This window comes from Pongo pygmaeus, chromosome 11 (assembly GCF_028885625.2).
Source record: "Pongo pygmaeus isolate AG05252 chromosome 11, NHGRI_mPonPyg2-v2.0_pri, whole genome shotgun sequence".
Lineage (NCBI taxonomy): Eukaryota > Metazoa > Chordata > Mammalia > Primates > Hominidae > Pongo > Pongo pygmaeus.
Genome location: NC_072384.2, coordinates 142170638 through 142195738, shown reverse-complemented (window position 1 = coordinate 142195738; position 25101 = coordinate 142170638). Strand labels below are relative to the sequence as shown.

Below are 25101 nucleotides of genomic sequence, written 5' to 3'. Positions count from 1 at the left end.
GAGAAGCTCGGGCTCGGCCCCCTCACTGGGGTGCTAGGGTAGCTCCTGAGCCTCTGCCCAGCAGATTGTGGCTGGGGTGAATTATAGGGAGACAGCACAAGAAGGACAGGAACTCTGGGTGGAGTAAGACAGCAAGCTTAGGGAAGGGTGTGGGGGCACCAGGCTGAGGAACCTGGTGACCCACAATGTCAGACCTGGCCCATTGCAGTGAGATAGATAGGGCTGACAACCTTCTATGGCAGGGTGCCTGGGCAGAGCCTTGAGCTCCAAGCCCGAGGTGAAGGGTTTTGGAGGCGCTGGGATGGGGGGCTGCAGGGGATGTGTCTGAGAGGGCTTTTCTCAGCTCCACTACACACTAGCTCCAGGCCCTGAGGACACGCCCCCGCCTGCTGGACTTCATCAGACACCAGACCTGAAACACCCTTTTCAACGAGGGTTTGACTGGATGAGGGGCACTTTCCATACCAACTTCTACCAAGGGGAGAGTAAGAGGCAGTCCTCTGGGGCCAAGCCTGCCTGCTGGTACCCTCCTGAGGTCCCCTTCTCAGCAGCCAAGTGCAGAGACAGCTGGGAACATTCCAGATGCACTGAGGCGGTGCTCACGCGGTCATACCTCGACAGCTGCACTGTGGTCTGCCCTGGACACGCTGGTGTTCCGGTACCAGCACACGTGCACTGTGGTGTTGGCCCGGTGCTGGCCATGCCCCTCCAGGGAGCTGCGGGCACCCCGAGCGTCATCTTCTGACTCCTGCTCCAGAGATACCTCGTTGGGGGATCCTGGGGAGAAGTTAGCAGCATCTCAGGGGGAACCCCCTGCGGCCTCTGCTTGCCAGATACTTCCACCCCTTGGGTTCCTCTCGGGTGGCCCTGGGGGAATGGGGAGTCCTTGGTGCTAGGCCAGCTGCTGGCTGAGATCAAAAACCACAGGTGCTTCTGCCAGAGCAGCCCGATTGACACCTCTTCCTGCCCAGGCATAAGACATAGCCTAGAACATTCCTTGTGGAAGGGGATTGTGTGAGAGCTTAGCGGGCCAATGGGGACCAAGGAAAACAATTTCCAGAAAAAGCCTCCTTAGGTGGAGTGGAGGTCTCCTGTGGGGTCGTGGCCAGCACTCACTGGGGGGACGAGTGCACACAGTGCTGCCTGGCAGTGCAGGGGCCGTGTCACCGCCACTCTTGGCTGCTTGGATCGCGGAGTTCAGGTCGAGCATCCACTTCTCTTTCTCCAGCCGAGTGCTGCGGGGAGAAGGGCAAGGCTCAGTGGCTCTGCTCTCCCTTGTGTAGGGCCCCAGCCCTCAGGGGACGGCGAGCCGTCAGGGCACCTGTTCTCTCACATTCTGCTTTGTCCTACCTGGTGAGAGGACTGGGAAACGTGTCCCCTCCAGCAAGAACAGCAGGGAGGAGAGCTGGGAGGGACCTGCATCAGCCTGACCCCCAGGGTGCTGTGACAGGGTTGGGGGGGGCCAGGGCAGGGCCCCAGTCCTAGAACAGGGGGTCTGCAGGGGTATTTGTTCCTGAAATGATGTTCTCTACATCTCTGATGCTGAAATGCAAGATTGGCCCTGGTTCATGATTAAGTGAACATTTCCTGGTGGGAAGTGAGTGCCCTGTGCTCTGATGCTGGCCAGGGCACTGCAGAGTCGGAGCTGAGACTCCTCACAGAGCACAGTGTGGTGCTGGTGACCATGCAGGGGCCCCTGCATCTCGGCCACCAAATGAGCTCAGTGTCATCCTTCTGTTGATCTTATTTGGGGAGGAGGGAGCTGTTTCCACTTGCTTCTGTGCCATAGCCTGGTCTGCCTCATGCGAGTCTATACCACACGGGGACTGGGAGGCAGTGTTTGGCTGGGCTGGGTGTAAGCTGCCCTGGGTGTAAGCTGCCCTGTTGGGGCTTTGACCACTAGCTGCTGGCACTTCTTGACGTGAGGGTTGGGGAAGCACCTGTGGCCTGGGAGACCACAGGAGCCTGCCCACTCACCCACCGCGTCTTTGGAGGCACTGTGAACCGGAGGGCAGAGGGAGCAGCTCCACAGCACTGGGGCCTGCCACTTGTGGGGTGTTGTCAGGTTGGCAAGCAGCCCTGCCCCTGACAAGGGCGAGGCTGCTCCTTTGGTTGCGTAACTTGGAAGCAGAGCTCAGAGTCAAAGGGGGCACAATCCCATGAGGCTACATGGCCCCTCACAGCTCAGAGGACTCAGAGGCTCATGGCGAGGAAGTCCCCACCCCTCCATCCAGGGCTGCTCAGGATGGAGACATGGAAGACCCTTACCTGGCTGCCACCACGATTGTTTTCTGAGCCGCGTAGATGGTGAAACAGTGTGGAACAGACCACTCGTTATCACTTTCTTCCACCTGTGGGTGGGAGAAACGGTCCAAGTCTTGTGGCCAAGAAGGAACTGACAGCCTAAGCCTGAGCAGGACACAAGGTGACTGCTGGCAATGCTAGGTGGGGCTTGGAAGCCCAGTGCTGTCCAAGTGCACACAGACTCTACAAGAGGCCAAGGAGGACACTGGTATCTCTGCGCCATGGCAGCTGCACCCCAGGGGGTGAGCCATGGGCCAGAGGGCACCCAAATACTCACCGGGGGGTCCAGCACTATTAGCTGAAAATCAAGCAAAGGAAAAAATGTTGAGCATTTTCATTATCCAAAAGGGAGTCGGACAATTCATTTATGAACCAAAGACCAAAACCTAACAGAGCTAGATTCAAAGAAAACCCACTGCGGATTAATTTTAATTATAAGTGGTTAGATGAAATAATTCCAAAATAAAATATTACCAAATCTAATCTAAAAGCACATACAAGGAATTGTCCCATGATCAAGTAAGGTTGTTTTGGGAATGCAAGGATCGTTCGGCATTAGAAAGCTGATTGATAACATTCATCCTATCAGAAGTCAAAGAGAAAAAGGGAAATCAATGCTCTACATGCTGAAAATGGCTTTGCCAAAATCCAAGGTGTTATTTCTGATAATACCTCTTAGAAACAGAAGGAAACTGTGTTAACATGATAAAGATGATCTTTTCAAGCCAAGAGCCATCATCCTTCCCTTAACACAGGAACGAGGGCCAGTTCTCTGTCCCCAGGACCAGCCAGTTACCAGCAACTCCATAGAATGGACAGCTTCCCTGTGCAGAGCCTGATACACCAACCAAGCCTCTCACTGGACATCAAAAATCTGAATCAACATAAGCAAGGGCAGGCAAAACATTGTCCAGATGTTAGTCTTCCCGTAAGTTAACACAAAAATTTAATGCAATTTCAACTGAAATCTCCATGGTGTTTTTGGAAGGAATTTGTCCAATGACTTAGAAGATTACTTGGAAGAATTAAATGCTTGAGAATAGCAAAGAACATTTTTTAAAAGGAGGCAGAATAAGGGATGGAATGTGTTCACCAAACAGTGACTATCTCATATGACACCACTAACGAGAGAGAGTGGACTGATGCTGGGCAGACAGGAATGGAGCAGAATGCCCAGAAAGAACTCGAGTGCAAAGACAAAGGCTTCCATTTGATAAAGAGTCTGAGATCAGTGAGAAAATGAAGGATTCAACAAATAATGGGGAGAAATGTTACATCTCAATCTAATATCTATCAAAACAAATTCTAGGCCAGGCACGGTAGCTCGCACCTGTAATCCCAGCACTTTGGGAGGCCAAGGAGGGCGGATCACAAGGTCAGGAGATCGAGACCATCCTGGCTAACACGGTGAAACCCCGTCTCTACTAAAAATACAAAAAATTAGCCACCTGTAGTCCCAGCTATTTGGGAGCCTGAGGCAGGAGAATGGTGTGAACCCGGGAGGCGGAGTTTGCAGTGAGCCGAGATCGTGCCTGGGCACTCCAACCTGGGTGACAGAGCAAGACTCCATCTCAAAAAAAAAACAAAAAAAAAACAAAAAACCAAAAAAGCAAAAAACAAATTCTAGGGAGATTAATTAAATGAGAAAAATGAAACCATTAAAAGGTGCCAATATAATACTGGCATGGGGAAGAACTTCCTGAGCCCATACAAAGGATAGAAACCCTCAAGGAAAAGACAGCCAGAGCTGACCCTGATAGGCCCTGATTTTTCAACTTTATGATGGTGTGAAAGTGATAAGCATTCAGTAGAAACTGAACTTCAAGTGCCCATACAACCATTCTGTTTTTCACTTCCAGTTTGGTATTCAATAAATTATGTGAGATATTCAACACTTTGTTATAAAATAGGCTTCATGTTAGATGATTTTGCCCAACTGTAAACTAATGTATGTTCTGAGCACATTTAGAGTAGGCTAGGCTGGCTCACACCTGTAATCCCAGCACTTTGGGAGGCCGAGGCGGGCGGATCACGAGGTCAGGAGATCGAGACCATCCTGCCTAACACGGTGAAACCCCATCTCTACTAAAAAATACAAAAAATTAGCCAGGCGTGGTGGCAGGCGCCTGTAGTCCCAGCTACTCAGGAGGCTGAGGTAGGAGAATGGTGTGAACCCAGGAGGTGGAGCTTGCAGTGAGCCAAGATGGCACCACTGCACTCCAGCCTGGGTGACAGAGCAAGACTCCATCTCAAAAAAAAAAGAGTAGGCTAGGCTAAGCTGTGACATCAGAGAGATTAAGTGTATTAAATGCATTTTCTTTTCTTTTCTTTTTTTTTTTTTGAGACAGAGTCTTGCTCTGTCACCCAGTCTGGAGTGCAGTGGCGTGATCTCGGCTCACTGCAACCTCCACCTCCCAGGTTCAAGTGATTCTTGTGCTTAGCCTCCCGAGTAGTTGGGACAACAGGTGCCCACCATCACGCCTGGCTAATTTTTGTATTTTTAGTAGAGACGGGGTTTCGTCCTGTTGGCCAGGCTGATCTCAAACTCCTGACCTTAGATGATTCACCCACCTCAGCCTCCCAAAGTGCTGGGATTACAGACGTGAGCCACCGTGCCCTGTTAAATGCATTTTTGACTATGATATTTTCTTCTTACAATGGGTTTATCAGGACATAGCCCCATCGTAAGTTGAGGAGTGTCTGTTTCAATTCACACCTTCAACAAGCATTTGCTGGGTTCCCTATATGTGCCAGATGCCATTCTAGAGTAAGAGAAATACAACCATCAAGATGGAGTTTAAATTCTACAAGGTAAAACTAAATTGCAGGCAAAGTAAAAAGCAGTTACTGAGAAAATAATTTGTGACTTAATAGTGTTGGTGAGCATTTTTATCATATAAACATTTCACTAATGTGTACAAAAAACTCACAGACCAATGGAGACCAGAGTGACCAGCACACTGAGTGATTCCCGAGAGGAAAAGCACAGAATGCCAGGACACAGGGACCAGGCTGGCCTCACCGACAGTCCACAGGGATGCAAAGTGAAACGATGGGGCTGCTCGATGGGGCTGCTTACCTTACCCACTTGGGAAGAGTAAGAGAGACAGGTGCCTAGCACTTTTCATGGTGGAGGGAAAGATGCATGTTTAGACCTAGCTCCTGCAGGTGGGAAGGTCAGCTGGCGCAGGTGCTCCAACAGCAATTTAGCAGGAGTGCCCAAGGCCATAAACACCTTTGCTCAGACAAATCTACATTTTGGAATTGATCTGAAGGACATAATTAAGGATGTGCAGAAAGACAGAGACCCAACAATGTTACAGTCCTCAACAACTAGCCACAGCCAAGCGTCCAGTGGCAGGTGACTAGTTAAGTGAACTGGGGCTGCCGTGAAAGGAAAGGAAAACCAGTGCCCTGACAAAACAGCCGGTGGGTGATGGCAACTGTGCAGCAGATGCCTGCAGCCATCACTGCTGAGTGGGTACAATGATGAGAGAGTTCTTTTTCTTTTTCTTTTTTCTGTGGGTTTTTTTTTTTTTTTTTTTTTTGAGACGAGGTCTCACTCTGTCACTGGGGCTGGAGTGCAGTGGTACAATCACGGCTCACTACAGCCTTGACCTCCTGGGCTTAAGTGATTCTCCCACTTCAGCCTCCCAAGTAGCTGGGACTACAGGCACACACCACTTTTGCCCGGCTAATTAAAAAAAAAAAAAAAGATTTTTGGAGATTTGGCTTCGCCATGTTCCCCAGGCAGGTCTCAAACTCTCAGCTTCAAGCGATCCTACCATCTTGACCTCCTAAAGTGCTGGCATTACAGGCGTGAGCCACAGTGCCTGGCCAGTGATGAGTGATTTCTATCTTATACTTTCAATTATTTTTTTCTATAATAAAGGTGTAATTTTTAAAAGTATACTTTAAAACAAATGGGGTCTGCTTCCAGTGGTGGCAGATGAGCTAATTCAAACTGACCTCTTCTTGCTGAGGGCCTGAAAAGTGGAATTAAATTTTACAAACACCTGCCTGAGGGTTTTGGTGCTCATTGTCAGGAGGAGGCAGTGCAGAGGGATAAGACCCTTGAAGAAAGAACAGGCAAAGAGGACCTCAGGGAGGGAGGACCCCACTGGGGGAGGAAGGACTCCAGGGAGGGAGGACCCCAGGGAGAGAGTATCTCAGGGAAGGAGGACCCTACTGGGGGAGGGCCCTGGGGGAGGAAGACCATGGGGAGGGAAAATCCCAGGGAGGGAGGACCACAGGGAGCAAGGGAGGACCCCAGGAAGGGAAGATCCCAGGGAAGGAGGACCCCAGGGAGGGAGGGAAGATACCAGAGAGGGAAGACCACAGGGAGTGAGGAAGGACCTCGGGGAGGGAGGGAGGACCCCAGGGAGGGAAGATTACAAGAAGGGAGGATCTCAAGGAGAGAAGATCACTGAGAGGGAGGATCACAAGGAGGGAGGGAGGACTACTGTAGCACTGTAGTCAAGGCAAAATAAGCCAAGAGGGATAGGGCAGAGCTGGGGATTAGAGCCCCTGTCCATGGCGCCCTGGTCAGGAGGCCTGGCAGGGCCATGGGGAGAGACAGTCACTGTGATGAGGTGTCCTGGACGAATGGCACATCCTTATGGCAAGTCCTGGACTTGGCTACCTGTCTGTACTGTTCCAGGCCTAGTGCAGGGACACGCTCAGGGCAAGTGGACATACCCTCTAGAGCTGCATGAAAGTCTCCCCGTGACCTGAGAACAGTATTTCTACTGAACACAAAAAGCACTAACCACAAAGGACAAAGGTGATGAACTGGATCATGCTAAAATGAGGAATTTCTGTTCCCATCTTAGGCATGTGCCTACATGGGACAGAGGGCTGGTTTGGATGTCACACAGGTGGCACAGCCTGAGGAAGATGCCGCTGCAGAGGCTGACTCTAAGCTTGCAGGGAGCAGGCCTTGTCCTGCCAGGTGCTGACAGAGACCACAGGCTGAGTCCAGGTTTCCCTAGAAGGGAACCATGGACTAGAGACAGGGCAGTTTGAGCATCAATAAGAACAATGACCATGAGGGTCAGAAACAACCAACAAGAAATGCCCAGCAGGTGCTGCTCCCAGTGTGGCCAGATAGCAGGTGCTGCTCTCAGTGTTGCTGGGTTAGGATTCGCCTCTGCAGGAGAGAGGTAGGTGGGGCCCAACCCAGCACCACGTGGAAATAAATCCCACGCAGGGTGCAAGACCACTCACCAGCATGCCTCGGAGGGGAAGGAGGCCCCGGATCCGGAAGTGGCTGGTCCCTGCAACTCCTTTGCTTGTGTACAGCAACATATCTGAGAACTGAGAAGCAGCAAGCTTTACATCCATGAACTTCACAAACAAGTGTCTTAGTCAGACCAACTTAGACTCTGGCTGCTCATCATGTGGACATCAGATCTATTCAGCTTGCTGGAGATTTTTGGCAGAAAGGGGACTTTTATTCATTCATTTGGTCGTTTTTGACCAGAGGCAGGAAAGGGCCACAGGAACCAGTGCATCTGCTGGGTCAGCTCCCAGCTAGCTTGGCTGAGAAGCTGGAAGCAGTAAGGAATTCTGGCTGGCGCTGACTCAGTTACCTCCTCATCCACATGTTTCAGGCTGGAACCCACTAACTGGTAGGAACAAGGACATGCTGGGAGGGGCTTCTGAGGCAACAGTGAGACTGTTCTGACTGGCCATTGGGCCGTCAGTAGCACCTTCTTGCAGCCACATGTATGTGGACTTTACGATCTTTTGGCTTCTGTTTGTCCCATAGTCAGGTGCTCAGAACCCGGAATGAAGAAGGAGGCTGGCCCTGGGGTGGGTGGGGAAGCTGTTTTCTGCTTCTTCCCACTCTATGACCCTCCCCTGGCCCCGTCTGACTCCAACGCTACCCACCTGGACCAAAGCCTCCAAGTGCTAAACTACCCAGAGGCCAATGGGCTGCCGCTGCACACGGTGTCCCTAACAGAACTGCTGCCCATCCCCCTCGGGGAGAAGCACAGCTTGAGTGGGGAGAGAACCTACCAGAAAGAACATCCTCTGCTGCAGGCCCTTCTTGGTGAGCTTGTGAAGGCAGCCCTCACGGATGAACTCCTGAAAGACAGAGACAGAGTCCCCTTTCAGCTGGCTGAGGGCAGCTGGCGGATGCGCACTAGCCGGGCTGAGGGTCAGGAATAGCCTTGTGGCCGCTTGTGCTCCTCTGGCTCCTCCCAATGAGGGTCCTCTAGTGGGGCCTCCCAATGGGGCTCCTCTACCCTCAGCAGTGCCCTTGGTCACCAGGTCCTGTCCTGGTGCCAACAAATTCAGTCCTCAAACCATCTACTGAGCACCTGCCCTGGGCTAGGAGCCCTGGAGCCCTGACACAACCAAGAGGTAGAGCCCGGAGTATTGTTCTTGCTGAGGAGAAGCTTCTGGAAGGTTCAGCCACAAAGATGTCATCCGAGATCAGCTTTGAAAAAACTGTACAGGAGCAGGTTCGAGAATGGGAGGAGGAAAGGAGGGTTCTCCTAGGTATTCAAATTAGCACCCCCCCACCACCCCACCACAGGTCATTAGATAAGAAAAAAGAATCCTGCCAGTATCAGACACCTGCGCAGATAGGGTAAGCGAGAGTCCTGGGAGCCCCTTGAATTCCTAACCTGGACTGCTCTGGAGCCCTTCCACCATCTGTTCCTTTCAGACAAACAAGAGGAGCAGCAGGTGTCCGGAGAATGTGCCAGGGGCCTGCTAGTGTGAGCAGTCCCAACATACTGCGTGAAGGCAGAAGGAGGAGCACACTACACAGATAATCCTCACAGAAACGCAGGATGAAAAACCAGCCCAAACAGAAACGTCCACCCCACACAATGAAGAAGGTGGTCATATGGATGCATTTATGTTAACTGGATGGGGCCGGTAACTAAGCTTGTGGCTCTCACTCCAAATCTGACTCCTAGCCCTACTCTGAGAGGCCACAGGGGCATGACAGGGAGCCCTGGAGACCGCACGCTGAGGTCCCTGTGAGCTGCTGGCAATTGCTTGGCCCTGGGAGTGGCAGTTCCTTCCAGCCATAGGCAGCAGCATCACCCTCAGAGACCCCAGCACTGGCTAAGCAGCAGCCCCCTCTCCAGAGCTCCCTCACAGGATGTGCGTCCCAGACCCACAGGGCGCCTTCTCCACCATGCACTGGCCCCGCTGCCAGCTGTGAGGCTCAGCACCATGGGCCTTTGACCAAGTTGTCGAATTTGTTCCCCAGCCCTAGGGTAGTACCTGTGGCTCACAGTTCTGCCACCTCCCTGACACTTCACAGTTCTTTTTACCCTTTGGCACCTCATCAACTTTATACCTGGTTAACGATCCTTGCTATTACATCCTCTGCTCAAATAACTGGCATGGTTTCTGTCTCTTGACTGACACACATATTTAACTCAGGAAGACAAGAAATTCTGGGCTATACAGACATGACTTTAGAGATTTTGACTAATAATAACAAATTATTATTTGAATTTGCACAGCATCTACTTCATGCAAGGCCCAGGGCTGAGCAGCTGACATAGATTCCTTGTTCATCCTCTAGACCTCCTGCCTCAGAGAGGGGGCGCAGCCTGCCCAGGCCACATGGGAAGTGTGGAGAGCCTGAGTCTGATGCATGGCTCAAGAGCCTACACCTTTGCCTATGTAGCTACTCTCAATTGTCTTTTCAGTGACAGTTCCCTGGGCCACCATCTATAAGACCCTGCACAGAGGTTACTAGGAGAAATAACAGTATGCAACATGAGCCCTACTTCCAGGAGTTCCCAGCCAGCAGCAACAGCTCAAAGCTATGCAGCCAAGGAGAGAAATGAAAGAGTGGTGGTCCTAGCACCCGATCAAAGCCCAGACTCCCAAAGTGGGGAAGGTTTCCTGTATATTACAGGCTAATTAATTTCTCCAAGCTTGCAGTTCCACATTTTCAATACCTTTTTCTAACAAAGCGAACACAGAACATGATTCATACACATGCTTCAATGAACATGTGTGCGGAGACAGGAAACATCTCCATGTAATTTTTAAAAGAATTTTTTATGTTGACAGTATTGAGTTCAAAGCAAAAAGCACTAGTGACAGAAAGTAACTGGCTCAATAGACATATAGACCATGGGATAGAATCAGGAGTCCAGAAACAAATCCATATGTTTACAGTCCATTTTTTTTTTTGTTTTTGTTTTTGAGACAGGTTCTCACTCTGTTGCCTAGGCTGGAGTGCAGTGGTACGATCACGGCTCACTCTAGCCTTGACCTCCTGGGCTCAAGTGATCCACCTGCCTCAGCCTCCTGGGTAGCTGGGACCACAGGTGTGTGCCACCATGCCAGGAAATTTTTTTTTTTTTTTTTTTTTGGTAGAGACAAGGTATCAGTATGTTGCCCAGGCTAGTCTCAGTCTCCTGGCCTCAAGTGATCCTTCTGCTGTGGCCTCCCAAAGTGCTGGGACTACAGGCTTGAGTCACTATGCCCAGCCCCCATTGAACTTCTACAAGGGTTACATGACAGACAATTCAATAAATGGTGCTGGGAAAACTGGACATCCATGTGCAAAAGAATGAAGTTGGACTCCTACCTTCCACTATACACAAAAACTAACTCAAAATGGATCAAAGATCTAAATGGAAGAGGTAAAATATAAAACTATTAGAAGAAAAGAAACAGCAGGGTAAATCTTCATACCCTGGGTTAGGCTTTCTTTCTTTCTTCCTTTCTTTTTTTCATAAATACACAATTTTGTTTGCTATTTTCAGGGGAAACTTAGGCATTAAACTATAAGCTGATAAAATACCATACCTAAAAAAGTATGAAAGTATAAATATCTCCTTAGAATAAATTTTAGTGAATTAAGTCTTAATATCTTTAAATTAAAAAAAAAAAACAACACAAGCCTATCTATTATATCAGGTCAAAAACCAAACAATGCTAAGGGGCCAGCAGCTCCCCAGAGAGTACACCCTGAGGGCCCACAGTGGCTGCCTTCCTCCTGAGCTCTGCTGGGGAGGACAGGGTCATCCCATGGCTAAGTCTGCCCTCTAGAAAGGCTTTTATAAATTGTCTAAGCCAAACATTTAACAGCATACAAGAGACCTTACAAAGAGGAGGTGGTAAGTCCTAATGCTGGAGAACTTGGTTAATCAGGTTATTGGCAAAGAAGATGATGAGGCCTGGGCAAGAAGTCTCCAGAAGCACTGGAAACCAGACAGTGTCAGAGCCTCTGAACTGCACATGGGCAGCTGGTGGTCAGTCTGCACAGTGCCCCTTGGGAAGCTGGAGTTCCGGAAACAAAGAGCTTGGAGCATGCCCTGCACCCCAGGTCCCCAGACTCTGACAGGTCCCCACAACCAGCTGAGAAAGGTCTGTTTTCAAAGCATGTGGGCAGTGGTTTCTAAAAGAATCCCATCAGCTCCCATGTCATGTTGGGTGGAGCCCATGAAGGTCGACTGAAGTCCCAAACATCCCAGAAAGGCTGCACAGTTATAAAAAGAAAATGAGACAGTGGTGAGAGAGAGGCATTTGTGATGCTCCATAAACATCTTGAATTTTCACTGTGACCCAGACCTTCAGCTCCAGAAGCCAGCAGACAGGCTTCCAGCCCAACCTCTATGCCAGGTGTGACATGGCACTGACAGGCACCAGCTCCCCCATGAGCCCGCAGAGTGGGGGACAAGGCAACACTGCTACCTCACGCTAACGGGTTGAACAGATCAGTCTCAATGCAGCAATCCTTGTGGGCACTTCCAGAGTATAAACACTGGGGAGTCTATCCACACTGAAAAGGGGTACAAAGTTCTCTCGCCTGGAAAATACAAATTGAAAAGCCTTGACTGTCCCAGGCTGAGTCAGGCAGGATTATAGCCTGTGTCGGAAAGAGGCCTGGCCTCGAAACGGCGCTGGGAAGTAGTGATGATGCAGAAGCTGCCTTTGTCAGGAGCTCTGTGAGGTTGAGAGCAACCAGCAATCTCACCTGGGAGGCAGAGCAGACTCCTGACTGAGACTAAGGCCTGGCAGCCAGACCAGAGGCCATGACGTGCTGGACACCGATGAGGCCATGGCCGCTTCCTGCCAGTGAAGCCCAGGCTGCTTTTACAGACTATGTGTAGTACCAAGAACTCTGTCCTTTACGTGATCTTCGGGGATTGAGTGGGCTGACTGGGAGCATCTGCCTCAGTCTCTGGCCCCCCTCAAGAGATAGTACCCACCTGGCCACCATGCTCCTCCCCTTGGGGACACCTGGTCTTGGACAGCTGAAACCTGTCTCTCACCACCCACCTCAGAAGCAAAAAAGGATTCACACCCAGATCTCTAGAAAAATGATCAAAAGCAGGTTCCTTCTCGCAGCCAAGCTTCCTGGACATAGTAGTTCATTGCATCTTGGGAAAGAGTAAATCATTTTTTCAGCTGTCAATACTGTGTGCCTCACATCCTTGAACCTTGTTCTTACAAAATCTTGGCCTTCTTGCTGGGTTCACTGGCCGTACTGTACAGGGTGTTGTGAAGTTCCTTGGACACCACATAGAGGAACCTGGCCTGATCTTCATTCCCATAGTTGTAAGAGGAGCCATTGCTGACCAGTTGTTCAAACTTCCAGCTGTCGGACATGGTGGACACCACCTGTGTGAGTTTCTCCTCCTGACACTGAAGCACACGGTACACATGCTTCATGGGCACCTGTGATGTTTTGCTCTCTTGTTCTCTAATTTTGTCCTTTACAAGTTTTATTAATGAAGTGATACTGTAAAATTCTGCTTTTTCCAACACTCCTTCCTCCACAAGGTCTTTGTTAATCACCAGCTTGCCATGTCTCAGGTAGTTCAGCACAGGCCCAAAATAGGTGGGGTCTCTGTCCATTAAATAGGCAACAGTTTCATCCTTGTTGGGATTAGCATGATACAAGCAGTACAGGAAGTATTTCAGGTCCTGGCACAGCATCTGCTGGGTGGTGAGAAAGTAGATGCCACCAATGTTGAACCAGAGCCATTTGGACAAGCTGCTGGGTGCTGGGCCACAGCGCTCTGAGTCTTGTACTGCAGCAGCACAGGTCGCCCCCGCCAGCCCTGCCCCAAGGCTGCCCCAGGCAGGTGGCAGTGCTCGCATTAATTTCTTTTTTTCTGAGACAGGGTCTCGCTCTGTTGTCCAGGCTGAAGTGCAGTGGTGGGATCATAGCTCACTGCAACCTTGAACTCCTGGGCTCAAGCAATGCTCCTACCTTAGCCTCCCGAGTAGCTAGGACTACAGGTGTGCACCGCTACACTTGGCTGACAATGATTTCTTAGATATAACATCTAAGACACAAGCAACCAAAGAAAAAAAATAGATAAATTAAAACCTTTCATGTTGTAAATGAAGGCCACAACAAGACAGTGAAAAGACAACCCACACAATGGGAGAAAATGTTTGCAAATCATAGTCTGATAAAGGTCTAGCATTCAGAATATATAAAGAACTCTTAAAACTCAACAGGTTGTCTTTTTACTATTGGGTTTTAAGAGTTCTTTACAATTTCTGAATAAAATAAAAGGTGGGCAAAGGATTTGAATAGACATTTCTCCAAAAAAGGCCTACAAATGGCCAATAAGCACATGAAAAGATGCTCAATATCATTAGCTATCAGGGAAATACAAATTGTAACCACACAAGACAGCATTACACACTCACTAAAATGGCTAGAACCAAAAAGTGACACATGATGTGAGAAACTGGAAGTCTCATATGAGTTGGTGGGAATGAAAAATGGTTCAGTCACTTTGGAAAACAGTTTGGTAGTTCCTCAAAATGTTAAACATGGAATTACCATATGACCCTGTATATGGTATATACTCAAAACTGAAAACATAAGTCCACACAAAACTTGTACATGAATGTCCACAGCAGCACTATTCGTAACAGCCAAGAAGTGGAAATAACCCAGTGTCCATCAGATGAGTGGAGAGACATGTGATACATGCATGATGGAATATGATTCAGCCACAAAAAGGAACATGAGGCCAGGCACGGTGGCTCATGCCTGTAATCCCAGCACTTTGGGAGCCCAAGGCGGGTGGATCACAAGGTCAAGAGCTTGAGACCATCCTGGCCAACATGGTGAAACCCTGTCTCTGCTAAAAATACAAAAATTAGCTAGGCATAGTGGTATGTGCCTGTAGTCCCAGCTACTTGGGAGGCTGAGGCAGGAGAATCACTTGAACCTGGGAGGCAGAGGTTGCAGTGAGCCAAGATTGCGTCACTGCACCTCAACCTGGTGACAGAGCAAGACTCTGTCTCAAATTAAAAAAAAAAAAAAAAAAAAAAAAAAAAAAGGAACATGAATGAACCTTGAAAAGATTATTCTGAGTGAAAGAAGAGTCACAAGAGGCCACATTAATGTATGTTCTGGGCATTTCTATGAAATGCCCAGACAGGTAACTCCTTAGAGACAGAAAGCAGATCAGTGGTTGCCAGGGGTTAGGGAGCAGAACGAGGTCCCCACAGAACAGCATCCCCACCCAGAACAGGGTTACCTCAGAACACAGTCCCCTGAGAACAGGGTTCCCTTCAAAATAGTGATGGGAAGTGACTGTTAATTGGTGTGGGGGTTTCACTTTGGGGTGATGAAAATGTTCTGAATTCGATATTGATGGCTACATAACCTTGTGAAGTTACTAAAACCCAATCAATTATATATTTTTTGTATGTATGTATGTGTGTATGTATGTATATATGTATTTTATTTTATTTATTTTATTTTGAGATGGAGTTTCGCTCGTGTTACCCAGGCTAGAGTGCAAATGGCGTGATCTTGGTTCACTGCAACCTCCGCCTCCCGGGTTCAAGCGATTCTCCTACCTCAGCCTCCTGAGTAGCTGGGATTACAGGTGTGTGCCACTATGCCCTGCTAATTTTTTGTATTTTTAGTAGAGACAGGGTTTCTTCACGTTGGTCAGGCTGGTCTCGAACTCCCGACCTCAGGTGATCCATCTGCCTTGGCCTCCCAAAGTGCTGGGATTACAGGCGTGAGCCACTGCGTCTGGCCGTATTTACTTATTTTTAACAGAGACAGGGTCTCGCTCTGTTGTCAGGCTGAAGTGCAGTGCTGTGACCAGGGCTTACTCCAGCCTCAACCTCCTTGGCTCAAGCGATCCTCCCATCTCAGTCTCCTGAGTAGCTGGGACCACAGGTGTGCGCCACCACACCCGGCAATTCTTTTTTTTTTTTTTTTTTTAATTCATAGAAACGGGGTTTCCCTGTGTTGCTCAGTCTGGTTTTGAACTCCTGGGCTCAAGCAATCCTCCCACCTCAGCCTCCCAAAGTATTCAGATTACAGGCATGAGCCATTGTGCCTGGCCAAAATTATACATTTTAAAATGGTGACTTTTGTGGTATGTAAATTATATCTCAATTAAAAAAACAAAGTAGTTCAAAAAACATTCCCAGAGCAAGGTCACTCACCCTGCCAGGAGCAATGAGGTTCTCTACGCCCACCAGGTCCCGCTGCAGCTCCGTTAGCTTCTGCAAGTTCTCCAGCCGGATGAGAATGTGCTGTAGTGTGGTGGTCACCTCTGTGATGGCTTTCAGGGCGTCTGTGTGGAGAGACCCCTCAGTACAGTTGTACAGGCAGTGGTGTGCACAGCACCCTCCACCCACCACCTTGTGACAGGAACTAGCATTCTAAAAGGCAGTTCTAATTAGAGGTACATCCTACTCGACTCCTTATAGCAGTGGTCCCCCAACCTTTTTGGTACCAGCGATGGGTTTCATGGAAGACAGTTTTTCCACAGACCAGAGGTGGTGGGAATGGTTTGGGGATGAAACTGTTCCACCTCAGATCATCAGGCATTTGTTAGATTCTCACAAGGAGCACACAAACTAGATCCCCCACATGCGCAGTTCACAATAGGGTTTGTGCTCCCATGAGAATCTAATGTTGCTGCTGATCTGACAGGAGGAGGAGCTCAGGTGGTAATGCAAGCAATGGGGAGTGGCTGTAAATACAGAGAAGCTTCACTTGCTCGCCACTCACCTCCTGCTGTGTGGCCTGGTTCCTAACAGGCTATGGACTGGACTGGTACTAGTCCATGGCCGTGGGCACTGGGGACCCCTGCCTTATAGGACTTATAGGACTGCTGCCTACTATGTGCAGCCGCCAGGCACCTGCTCCTGCAGATACTCCTGAGGCCTTCAGGTTGTTCAACCCAAACTGTTGGCTAGCCCATATTCTGGTTTGGCAAAGAGAATAGGCTTTGTAAATAACCATTTAATGTTATGTGTAAGGCAGTATTTGCTCTTAAAGGAAAATGATTTATTGTAATTTAAAGGCTAAATGATTTACACCTTCAAAGCAATTGTAACTTTCTCTTTTAACCAGGAACAGATGCTAATCTTATAGCTCAAGCAAAGATAAGAGAAAGTTTATAATCTGGACAGGAAACTTAAAACACAAAGTTATACTAAGAGTGGTCTGCCCAGCTCTGAGGCCATGCTGAGAGTGGTGGCATAGTGTAGCTGAGCCTGCTCCCACCTCTGATGATGCCTGGAGCACAGGGTCTGCATCCTCCTTGCTGGAATCACTCATGGGGACCACTTTCCCCCTTCTTTCTTTTTATTATTATTATGATTATTATTATTATTATTATTATTAGAGACAGGGTCTCACTCTGTCTCCCAGGCTGGAGTGCAGTGGCACAATCTTGGCTCACTGAAACCTCCGCCTCTCAAGTTCAAGCAATTCTTGTGCCTCAGCCTCCCGAGTAGCTGGGACTACAGATACCCGCCACAACGCCTGGCTAATTTTTTGTATTTTTAGTAGAGACAGGGTTTCACCATGTTGGCCAGGCTGGTCTCCCACTCCTGACGTCAGATGATCTACTCACCTTGGCCTCCCAAAGTGCTGGGATTATAAGCATGACCCACCATGCCCGGCCACCTTCTCCCTTGTTTCCATCACGACTCCCTCTTATTTCCTGGCCACAAAGCTTCTCCATGACAAGGTCCACACCCCTCACCCAGCACTGCCCCGTGCTCAGCTCTAGCCCTGGGCAGATTTATTAGTATGAAGTCACCTGACTATTCCAGCTCTATCCCTCTTTTTTTTTTTTTTTTGAGACGGAATCTCGCTCTGTCCCCCAGGCTGGAGTGCAGTGGCACGATCTCGGCTCACTGCAAGCTCCGCCTCCCGGGTTCATGCCATTCTCCTGCCTCAGCCTCCCGAGTAGGGAGCTGAGCCAGGATGGTCTCGATCTCCTGACCTCGTGATCTGCCGGCCTCGGCCTCCCAAAGTGCTGGGATTACAGGCGTGAGCCACCGCGCCCGGCCTGCAGCTCTATCCTTTCCAGTGGGGGTGACAACAGCCCCTTACAGCTTTCAGAGGATAAAGTCAGAAAAGAATGAAGTATGTGAAGAGATCATCATCGACAAAGAAAATTGACTGACAAAATTCACTTTCTGTCAATGACACCTGCATGACACTGAAAATGAGGAAGAACTTCAGTGAAGCCAGCGGTAGGTCTTGTCAGCTACTAACCCTATTGCTCTGTGCAGATTTCTAAGCTCCTGCCCCCATCCCCTGGCTCTCCCAGGCTGGCTATCCCTCAAGCACTTGGGTCTGAGGCCCTCCTTCCAGACATCATGTCAGGCAGAGACTCATCACGCCATGCCCATTTGCTGCATGGCTGCTTGAGTCCACTCAAACAGCACCAGTGCCACCCTGCCCTCAAATGCTGAGTCCACAGAGTGCAGGGCTGGGAGCCTGACTGCCACATGGACACTGTGCTGCACCTCGGTAGGGAATGGCAGCTGCTGGAAGCTCAGGACACATTTTGGACCTAATGGCACGATAATGATCCTATACATCACCTGACCTGCCTTGACATTCCCCACAGAACCCACAGAACAGGGTCTCCACAGAGCAGTGCCCCCTGCAGAACAAGGTCCCTCAGAAAAAGGTCACCCTCAGAACACGGACCCCACAGAATAGCATCTGCCACAGAACAGGGTCCTCTTGGAACATGGTCCCCTCAGAAGAGGGTACCTTCAGAACAGCATCTCACTCAGAAAAGGGTCCCCTCAGAACAGGGTCCCTATAGAGCAGGGTCACCACAGAACAGGGTCCCCTTAGAAAAGGATCCTCACAGAACAGAATCCACACAGAACAGGATGCCCACAGAACAGAGTCCCCCACAGAACAGGGTCCCCTCAGAAAAAGGGTCCTCATAGAACAGGATCCCCACAGAACAGCATCCACCTCAGAACAGGGTCCCCAGAGAATATAATGCCCTCACAACAGGGTCTCCTCAGAACTGCATCACCCTCGGAACAGAGGCCACAAAGAGCAGCATCCCCCTCAGAACAGCGTCCCCACAGAAAAGGATCCCTTCAGAACAGGGTCCTCTCAGAATAGCATCCCCCTCAGAATAGGGTCCCCTCAGAACAGCATCCCCCTCAAAAGAGGGTCCCCTCAGAACAGGATCCCTCTCAGAACAGGGTCCCCGCAGAACAGCATCACATTCAGAATAGCGTCCCCATAGAAAAAGTTCCCCACAGAACAGAATCTTCCTCAGAACAGGGTCCTGATAGAACAGGATACCCCACAGAACAGGGTCCCCTTCGAACAGAATCCCCCTTCGAACAGGGTCCCCACAGAACAGAATCTCCCTCAGAACATGTTCCCCTCAGAACAGCATCCTCCTCAGAACAGGGTCCACTCAGAACCGTGTCCCCCTCAAAACAGGATCCGTCAGACCAGGGTCTCCCTCAGAACAGAATCCCCACAGAACGGAGTCCCCATAAACAGAATCTCTACAGAAAAGAATCCCCACAGAAAAGGATGCTCCACAGAACAGGGTCTCTTCAGAACAGTATCCCCCACAGAAAAATATCCCTCCTGAACAGAATCCACACAAAACATGGTCCTCTCAGAACATGGTCCCCTCGGAACAGCATCCCCCTCAGAACAGGGTCCTCTCGGAACAGGGTCCCCATAGAATAGGGTCCCCTCAGAAGAGCATCTCCCTCAGAACAGGGTCTTCTCAGAACAGGGTCCTTTGAGAACAGCATCCCCCACAGAACAGGGTGCCCTCAGAACAGGATCCCTTCAGAAGAGAATCCCCACAGAACAGGGTCCCCTGAGAACAGCATCTCCCTCAGACCCGGGTCCCTTCAGAACAGCATCTCCCACATAAAAGGGTCCCCTCGGAACAGAATCCACACAGAATAGGGTCTCCTCAGAGCAGCATCCTCCTCAAAACAGGTTCCCCTCAGAACAGAGTCCCCTCAAAACAGCATCCCCCTCAGAACAGGGTCTCTACAGAACAGAATCCCCACAGAACAGGTTCGCCTCAGAACAGGATCCCTTTAGAATAGGGTCCCCTCAGAATAGGATCCCCACAGAACAGGGTCCCCTAAGAACGGCATCCCCCTCAGAACAGAGCCCCCTCAAAACAGCATCACCCTCAGATCAGGGTCTCCTCAGAACAGGGTCTACACAGAACAAAACCCCACAGAACACAGTCTCTTCAGAATAGCATTCCCTTCACAAAAGGGTCCCCTCAGAACAGAATCCCCATAGAACAGGGTCCTCGCAGAACGAGATGCCCCACAGAACAGGGTCCCTTCAGAACAGAATCCCCACAGAATGAGATGCCCCATAGAACAGGGTCCCTTCAAAACAGAATCCCCACAGAACAGGGTCCCCACAGAAGAGAATCTCCCTCAGAACAGGGTCCTCAAAGAATCGGATCCCCCACAGAACAGGGTCCCCTCAGAATAGCATCCCCCTCAGAATAGTGTCCCTCACAACAGGATTTCCCTCAGAACAGGTTCCCCACAGAAAAGGGTCCCCTCAGAACAGGATTCCCACAGAATAGAGTCCTCTCAGAACAGCATCCCCCTCAGAATAGGGTCCCCTCAGAACAGAGTCCCCTCAAAACAGCATCACCCTCAGAACAGCGTCTACACAGAACAAAATCCCTACAGAACACGGTCTCCTCAGAATAGCATTCCCTTCAGAACAGGGTCCTCTCAGAATGGGTTCCCCACAGAACAGGGTCCCTTCAGATCAGAATCCCCACAGAACACCATAAAACAGGGTCCCCTCAGAACAGGGTCCCCACAGAAAAGAATCTCCCTCAGAACAGGGTCCCCTCAAAACAGCATCCCCATCAGAACAGGATCCCCCCAGAACGGCATCCCCCACACAACAGAATCCCCACAGAACAGGGTCCCCTGAGAACAGCATCTCAAGGAATCCAAGCAGGATTCCTTCCGAACAGGGTCCCCACAGAACAGAATCCCCTCAGAACATGGTCCCCTCACAACAGGTTTCCCATGGAACAGGATCCCCCTAAGAACAGGTCCCCTCAGAACAGGGTCCCCTCAAAACAGCACTACCCTCAGAATAGGATCTCGACAGAACAGAATCCCCCCAGAACAGGATCCCCTCAAAATGGCATCTCCCTCCAAACAGGGGTCTTCTCAGAACAGTGTTCCCAGAAAACAGGTTCCCCACATAACAGGTTCCCCTCAAAACAGCCTCCTGCTCACAACAGGATCCCTTCAGAACAGGATCACCACAGAACATAATCCCCTCAGAACAGGGTCCCCACAGAAGAGGTTCCCCACAGAACACAGTCCCCTCAGAACAGGGTCCCCACAAAACAGCATCCCTCTCAGAACAGGATCCCCTTAAGAACAAGGTCCCCTCAGAAAACAGTCCCTCAAAACAGCACTACCCTCAGAATAGGGCCTCCACAGAGCAGAATCCCCACAGAACAGGGGCACCTCAGAACAGGATCCCTTCAGAACAGGGTTCCCTCAGAACAGAGTCCTCACAGAACATGGCCCTCTCAGAACAGGATCCTGACAGAACGGGTTCCCTTCAGAACAGCGTTCTCACAAGAACAAGATGCCCCACAAAATAGGGTCCCCGTAGAACAGCAACCCCGGCCGGGCGCGGTGGCTCATGCCTGTAATCCCAGAACTTTGGGAGGCCGAGCCGGGCGGATCACGAGGTCAGGAGATCAAGACCATTCTGGCTAACACGGTAAAACCCCGTCTCTATTAAAAATACAAAAAAAATTAGCCGGGCGTGGTCACGGGAGCCTGTAGTCCCAGCTACTCAGGAGGCTGAGGCAGGAGAATGGCGTGAACCCGGGAGGCGGAGCTTGCAGCGAGCCGAGATGGCGCCAACGCACTCCAGCCCGGGTGACAGAGCGAGACTCCGTCTCAAAAAAAAAAAAAAAAAAAAAAAAAAAAAGAACAGCAACCCCCTCAGAACAGGGTCTCCACAGATTACGGTCCTCACAGAATCAAATCCCCCACAGAACAGGGTCCCCTTAGAACAGCATCCCCCTCAGAACAGGGTTTCCACAGAACAGGATCCCCACAAAACAGGGTCCCCTCAGATCAGCATCCCCTCAGAATAGTGTCCCTTCACAACAGCATCCCCCCCTCAGAACAGTATTCCCTGCAGAACAGGGTCCCCTCAGAAGAACATCCCCCTCAGAACAGGACCCCCATCAGAACAGAGACCCCTCAGAACAGAATCCTCCTCAGAACAGGGTCCTTCTCAGAGCAGAATCCCCCACAGAACAGGGTCCCCTTCAGAACAGCATCCTCCTCAGAACGTGTTCCCCCATGACACTATTCCCCACTTAGAACGAGATCCCCTCAGGGTAGCGTTCCCCCCAGAGTAACATTCGCCTCACATAAGAGTCCCCTCAGGGTAGTGAGCACCCAGAACAGGGTTCCCCTATGAATAGGGTCTCCTCAAAACAAGGTCCTCTCAGAGCATCCCCCTGCGAACAGCATCTCTTCAGAACAGGGTCCCCTGAGAGCAGCATCCACCTGAGAGCAGAGTCCCCACAGCACAGTATTCTCCTAAGAACAGGGTCCCCACAGAATAGAGTCTCCTCAGAGTATGGACCCCTCAGAGCAGGGTCCTCCTCAGTCCAAGATCCCCTCAGAGCGCATCCCCATCAGAACAGGACCCCGAGAGCAGTTTCTCCTTCATAACTGAGTCCCCTCAGAAAAGGGTCCCCCTCAGAACAGTGTCCCTCTCAGAAAAGGGTCCCCCTCAGAAGAAGGTTCTCTTAGAGTAGTGTTTCCCTCAAAACAGAGTCCCCCCTCAGAACACTGTCCCCTTCAGAACAGAGTCCTCCTCCAACCATGGTCCCCTTAGAATATAATCTCCTCAGAGCAGTGTTCTTAGAACAGGGTCCCCTCAGAATTGGGTCCCCCTCAGTCCAAGATCCCTTCAGAGCACATCCCCATCAGAACAGGACCCCCTGAGAGCTACGTCCCCTCGTAACTGAGTCCCCTCAGAACAGGTTCCCCCACAGCAGTAGGCAGAGCAGGTGCATGATAGAATAGATCAACAACATACACTTAACATCCAGCACCCTTGGAAACTCTTACCAAAATGAAGGATAAATAAAATTGCAAGGCTGGCTTCTGCCAGCCCCAACAAATGTACTCCCTTTTGTCCAAGAGAATTCTATTCAAGTTCTCAGGAAGACCAAGAGGCTGGTAACATTTGCACACCAAAGGCCATTTTCCAAGAAGGCCCTTCTTGACAAGCATTCCTGTGTCCCACATTTGGAGAGTGGGGTCATGGAGGGAAAGGAGCCTGCCATAGTGTCAGCTGAGAATGTTTCATCAACTGGGCTCTCACTGCGCTTCAGAGATGGCTGAGGTCTGAAGCAAACCTAGGGAGGCTGATGGTTATCAATGTTCTGTTGAGTTGACAACTTCAAAGCACTTTCACAAACAGCTTCACAGAGGTTTTGCACCAGTCTATACATTTTACTGATGAGAAACCTGTCATGTTGGGAGGTACAGGAATCCCTCCAAAGTCCTGTTTACCTCAAGCACATGGTAGATGTGACCAGAACCTGGGCCCGTCTTCTCCATGGCATGGCTTCCCTGGTTGCCTGGGCCCAGGCCACCCTCTGCTCCAGCACTCTGCCTACCTAACTACTGTGGTATAATGACTGACAATGAGAAACATTTTAAACATGGTGTGGTTATGTCATGTTCTCCTTAAAATGTTTGAAAATGTTTTCTATAATTTTGTCCTTCTCCTTTTTAACAAACATGAAACCTTTTCTTTTAGAATGAAAAGAAAGAATCGTCAACATTGTATGATCCATCCTATTTCTTGCTAATCAGAAAGCATCCTTATTGATATTTATTCATGGCTATGGGAGACCAGCTAGAGGAAATGCTAAGTATTTTTTCATCTATTTTTAATGACAATGATAAAATTTACTTGTAAAAACCTCCTCATGCGGTGGCTCACACCTGTAATCCCAGCACTTTGGGAGGTCGAGGCAGGCGGATCATGAGGTCAGGAGTTCGAGACCAGCCTGGCCAACATGGTGAAACCCCACCTCTACTAAAAATACAAAAATTAGCTGGGTGTGGTGGCAGGCGCCTGTAATCCCAGCTACTAGGGAGGGTGAGACAGGAGAATCGCTTGAACCCGGGAAGCGGAGATTGCAGTAAGCCAAGATCACAACATTGAACTCCAGCCTGGGCGACAAGAATGAAACTCCATCTCAAAAAAAAAAAAAACCATAAACATAAACAAAAACAAAAACAAAAAACCTCCTGATAAGCATAAAGTTCCCATCAGAACACATCCCCATCAGAATAGGTCCCCATTAGCGCAGTGTTCCCCTCATGACTGAGTCATCTCAGAAAAGGGGACTAAATTTACAACAAAATTAGAAATCCTATTTTTAGGTTAAAAAGGTCAGAGTTTACTCTTTTATCCCTTTAATAAACATCAAAAATTACAAAGGCTGTCTATGTTAAAAACTTCTAACAGGTCACCTTGGCCCAATCTTTTGTATGTTTTAGAGCCAAGGCCTCCAGGACAGAAACATCCATAGGCAGCAGGTTGCTCTGGGGGTTGCACCCCATTGCCCAGTGCACTTGTGGGGGCTGTGGGGTCCCCAGCAGGAGCATGCCCTGTGACCCCTGCAGGGCAATCAGAGTCATCCCCTACACTGCTCAGACGTGGAGATGGGCAGGGCCTTGCCTGAGGGTGGAGGAGCAGAATAGACGAGACCTGGTGTAGCCTGGGACCTGCCCTTTGCCAGCAGCAGAGGACACGGGAAGAAAGGCCAGGGCCGATGCTGACCACTGTGGTCCAGGCCCTAATGCGGTGGACTCCTGTGCTTCCCAGTGAAGGAAGTCTTTAGGTCTAGCAAAGCCGCCCCTGCCTCCCAGCCACGCACGCTGATCCTCGAGATGCAGGGCCGCACCCACACTCACCATGGCAGTCAGCGTAGTCATGGTGCCCGGGGGTGTAATGTCCACACAGGCGGCGCAGCAGCAGGCGGTAGTGCAGCAGCCGCTGGATGGGCTTCAGCAGGAACGTGTTGAGAGGCAAGTAGCAGACCTTCTGCAGCTCGAACTCCTTGTACACTGCCTCCAACTTCTTACAGTGTTTGGTAGCCTTTTCCAGTTCTGTTAGGACCTCGTCATGTCTTTGGAAGTAGCTGGTAAACTCCTGTGGAGGCGCAAGAGTGGGGCCTTTAGGTGAGGAGATGTAGGGGTCCAGGGGGAGACTGGCCTGTTTTCCTTGATGGCAGGTGCCGGCTGGAAATCCCCACAGGGCAAATGGACCAGTGGCCCAGCGTGCGCCAGCGGGGGCTTTCTAGCCTCCACGGAATGCATCTCAACCCGTCTCAGATGCCATGTGATCTGCACCTTATTGCACCAATTCACTGCTACGTGCACCACTAACCGGCCCCATATCATATGCACTGAGTGGACCAGGGCCATCTCCCCACTGGACAGATGAAGAATTGAGGATGGGAA

At 50.1% G+C, this 25101-nt stretch overlaps 1 protein-coding gene and 1 pseudogene across 5 annotated transcripts in view; both read right to left on the bottom strand.

Moving 5' to 3' along the window:
- The window catches only part of FARP2 (FERM, ARH/RhoGEF and pleckstrin domain protein 2), a 143409-nt gene that overhangs the window by 2610 nt on the left and 115698 nt on the right, over positions 1-25101 (bottom strand). For 2 of the 5 annotated variants that reach the window (XM_063648439.1, XM_063648440.1), the window contains exons 18-25: positions 24553-24790; positions 15730-15860; positions 8326-8394; positions 7531-7620; positions 2582-2602; positions 2269-2351; positions 1117-1235; positions 614-777 (exon numbers count right to left, since the gene is read on the bottom strand). In XM_063648439.1, coding sequence (XP_063504509.1) covers positions 614-777; positions 1117-1235; positions 2269-2351; positions 2582-2602; positions 7531-7620; positions 8326-8394; positions 15730-15860; positions 24553-24790 — 915 coding nt within the window. Of the gene's footprint in view, positions 1-613; positions 778-1116; positions 1236-2268; positions 2488-2581; positions 2603-7530; positions 7621-8325; positions 8395-15729; positions 15861-24552; positions 24791-25101 lie in introns of those variants that run through there. The other 3 variants (XM_054477264.2, XM_063648441.1, XM_054477266.2) reach the window with 2 other exon arrangements.
- Positions 12669-13398, bottom strand: LOC129031229 (BTB/POZ domain-containing protein KCTD5-like; annotated as a pseudogene).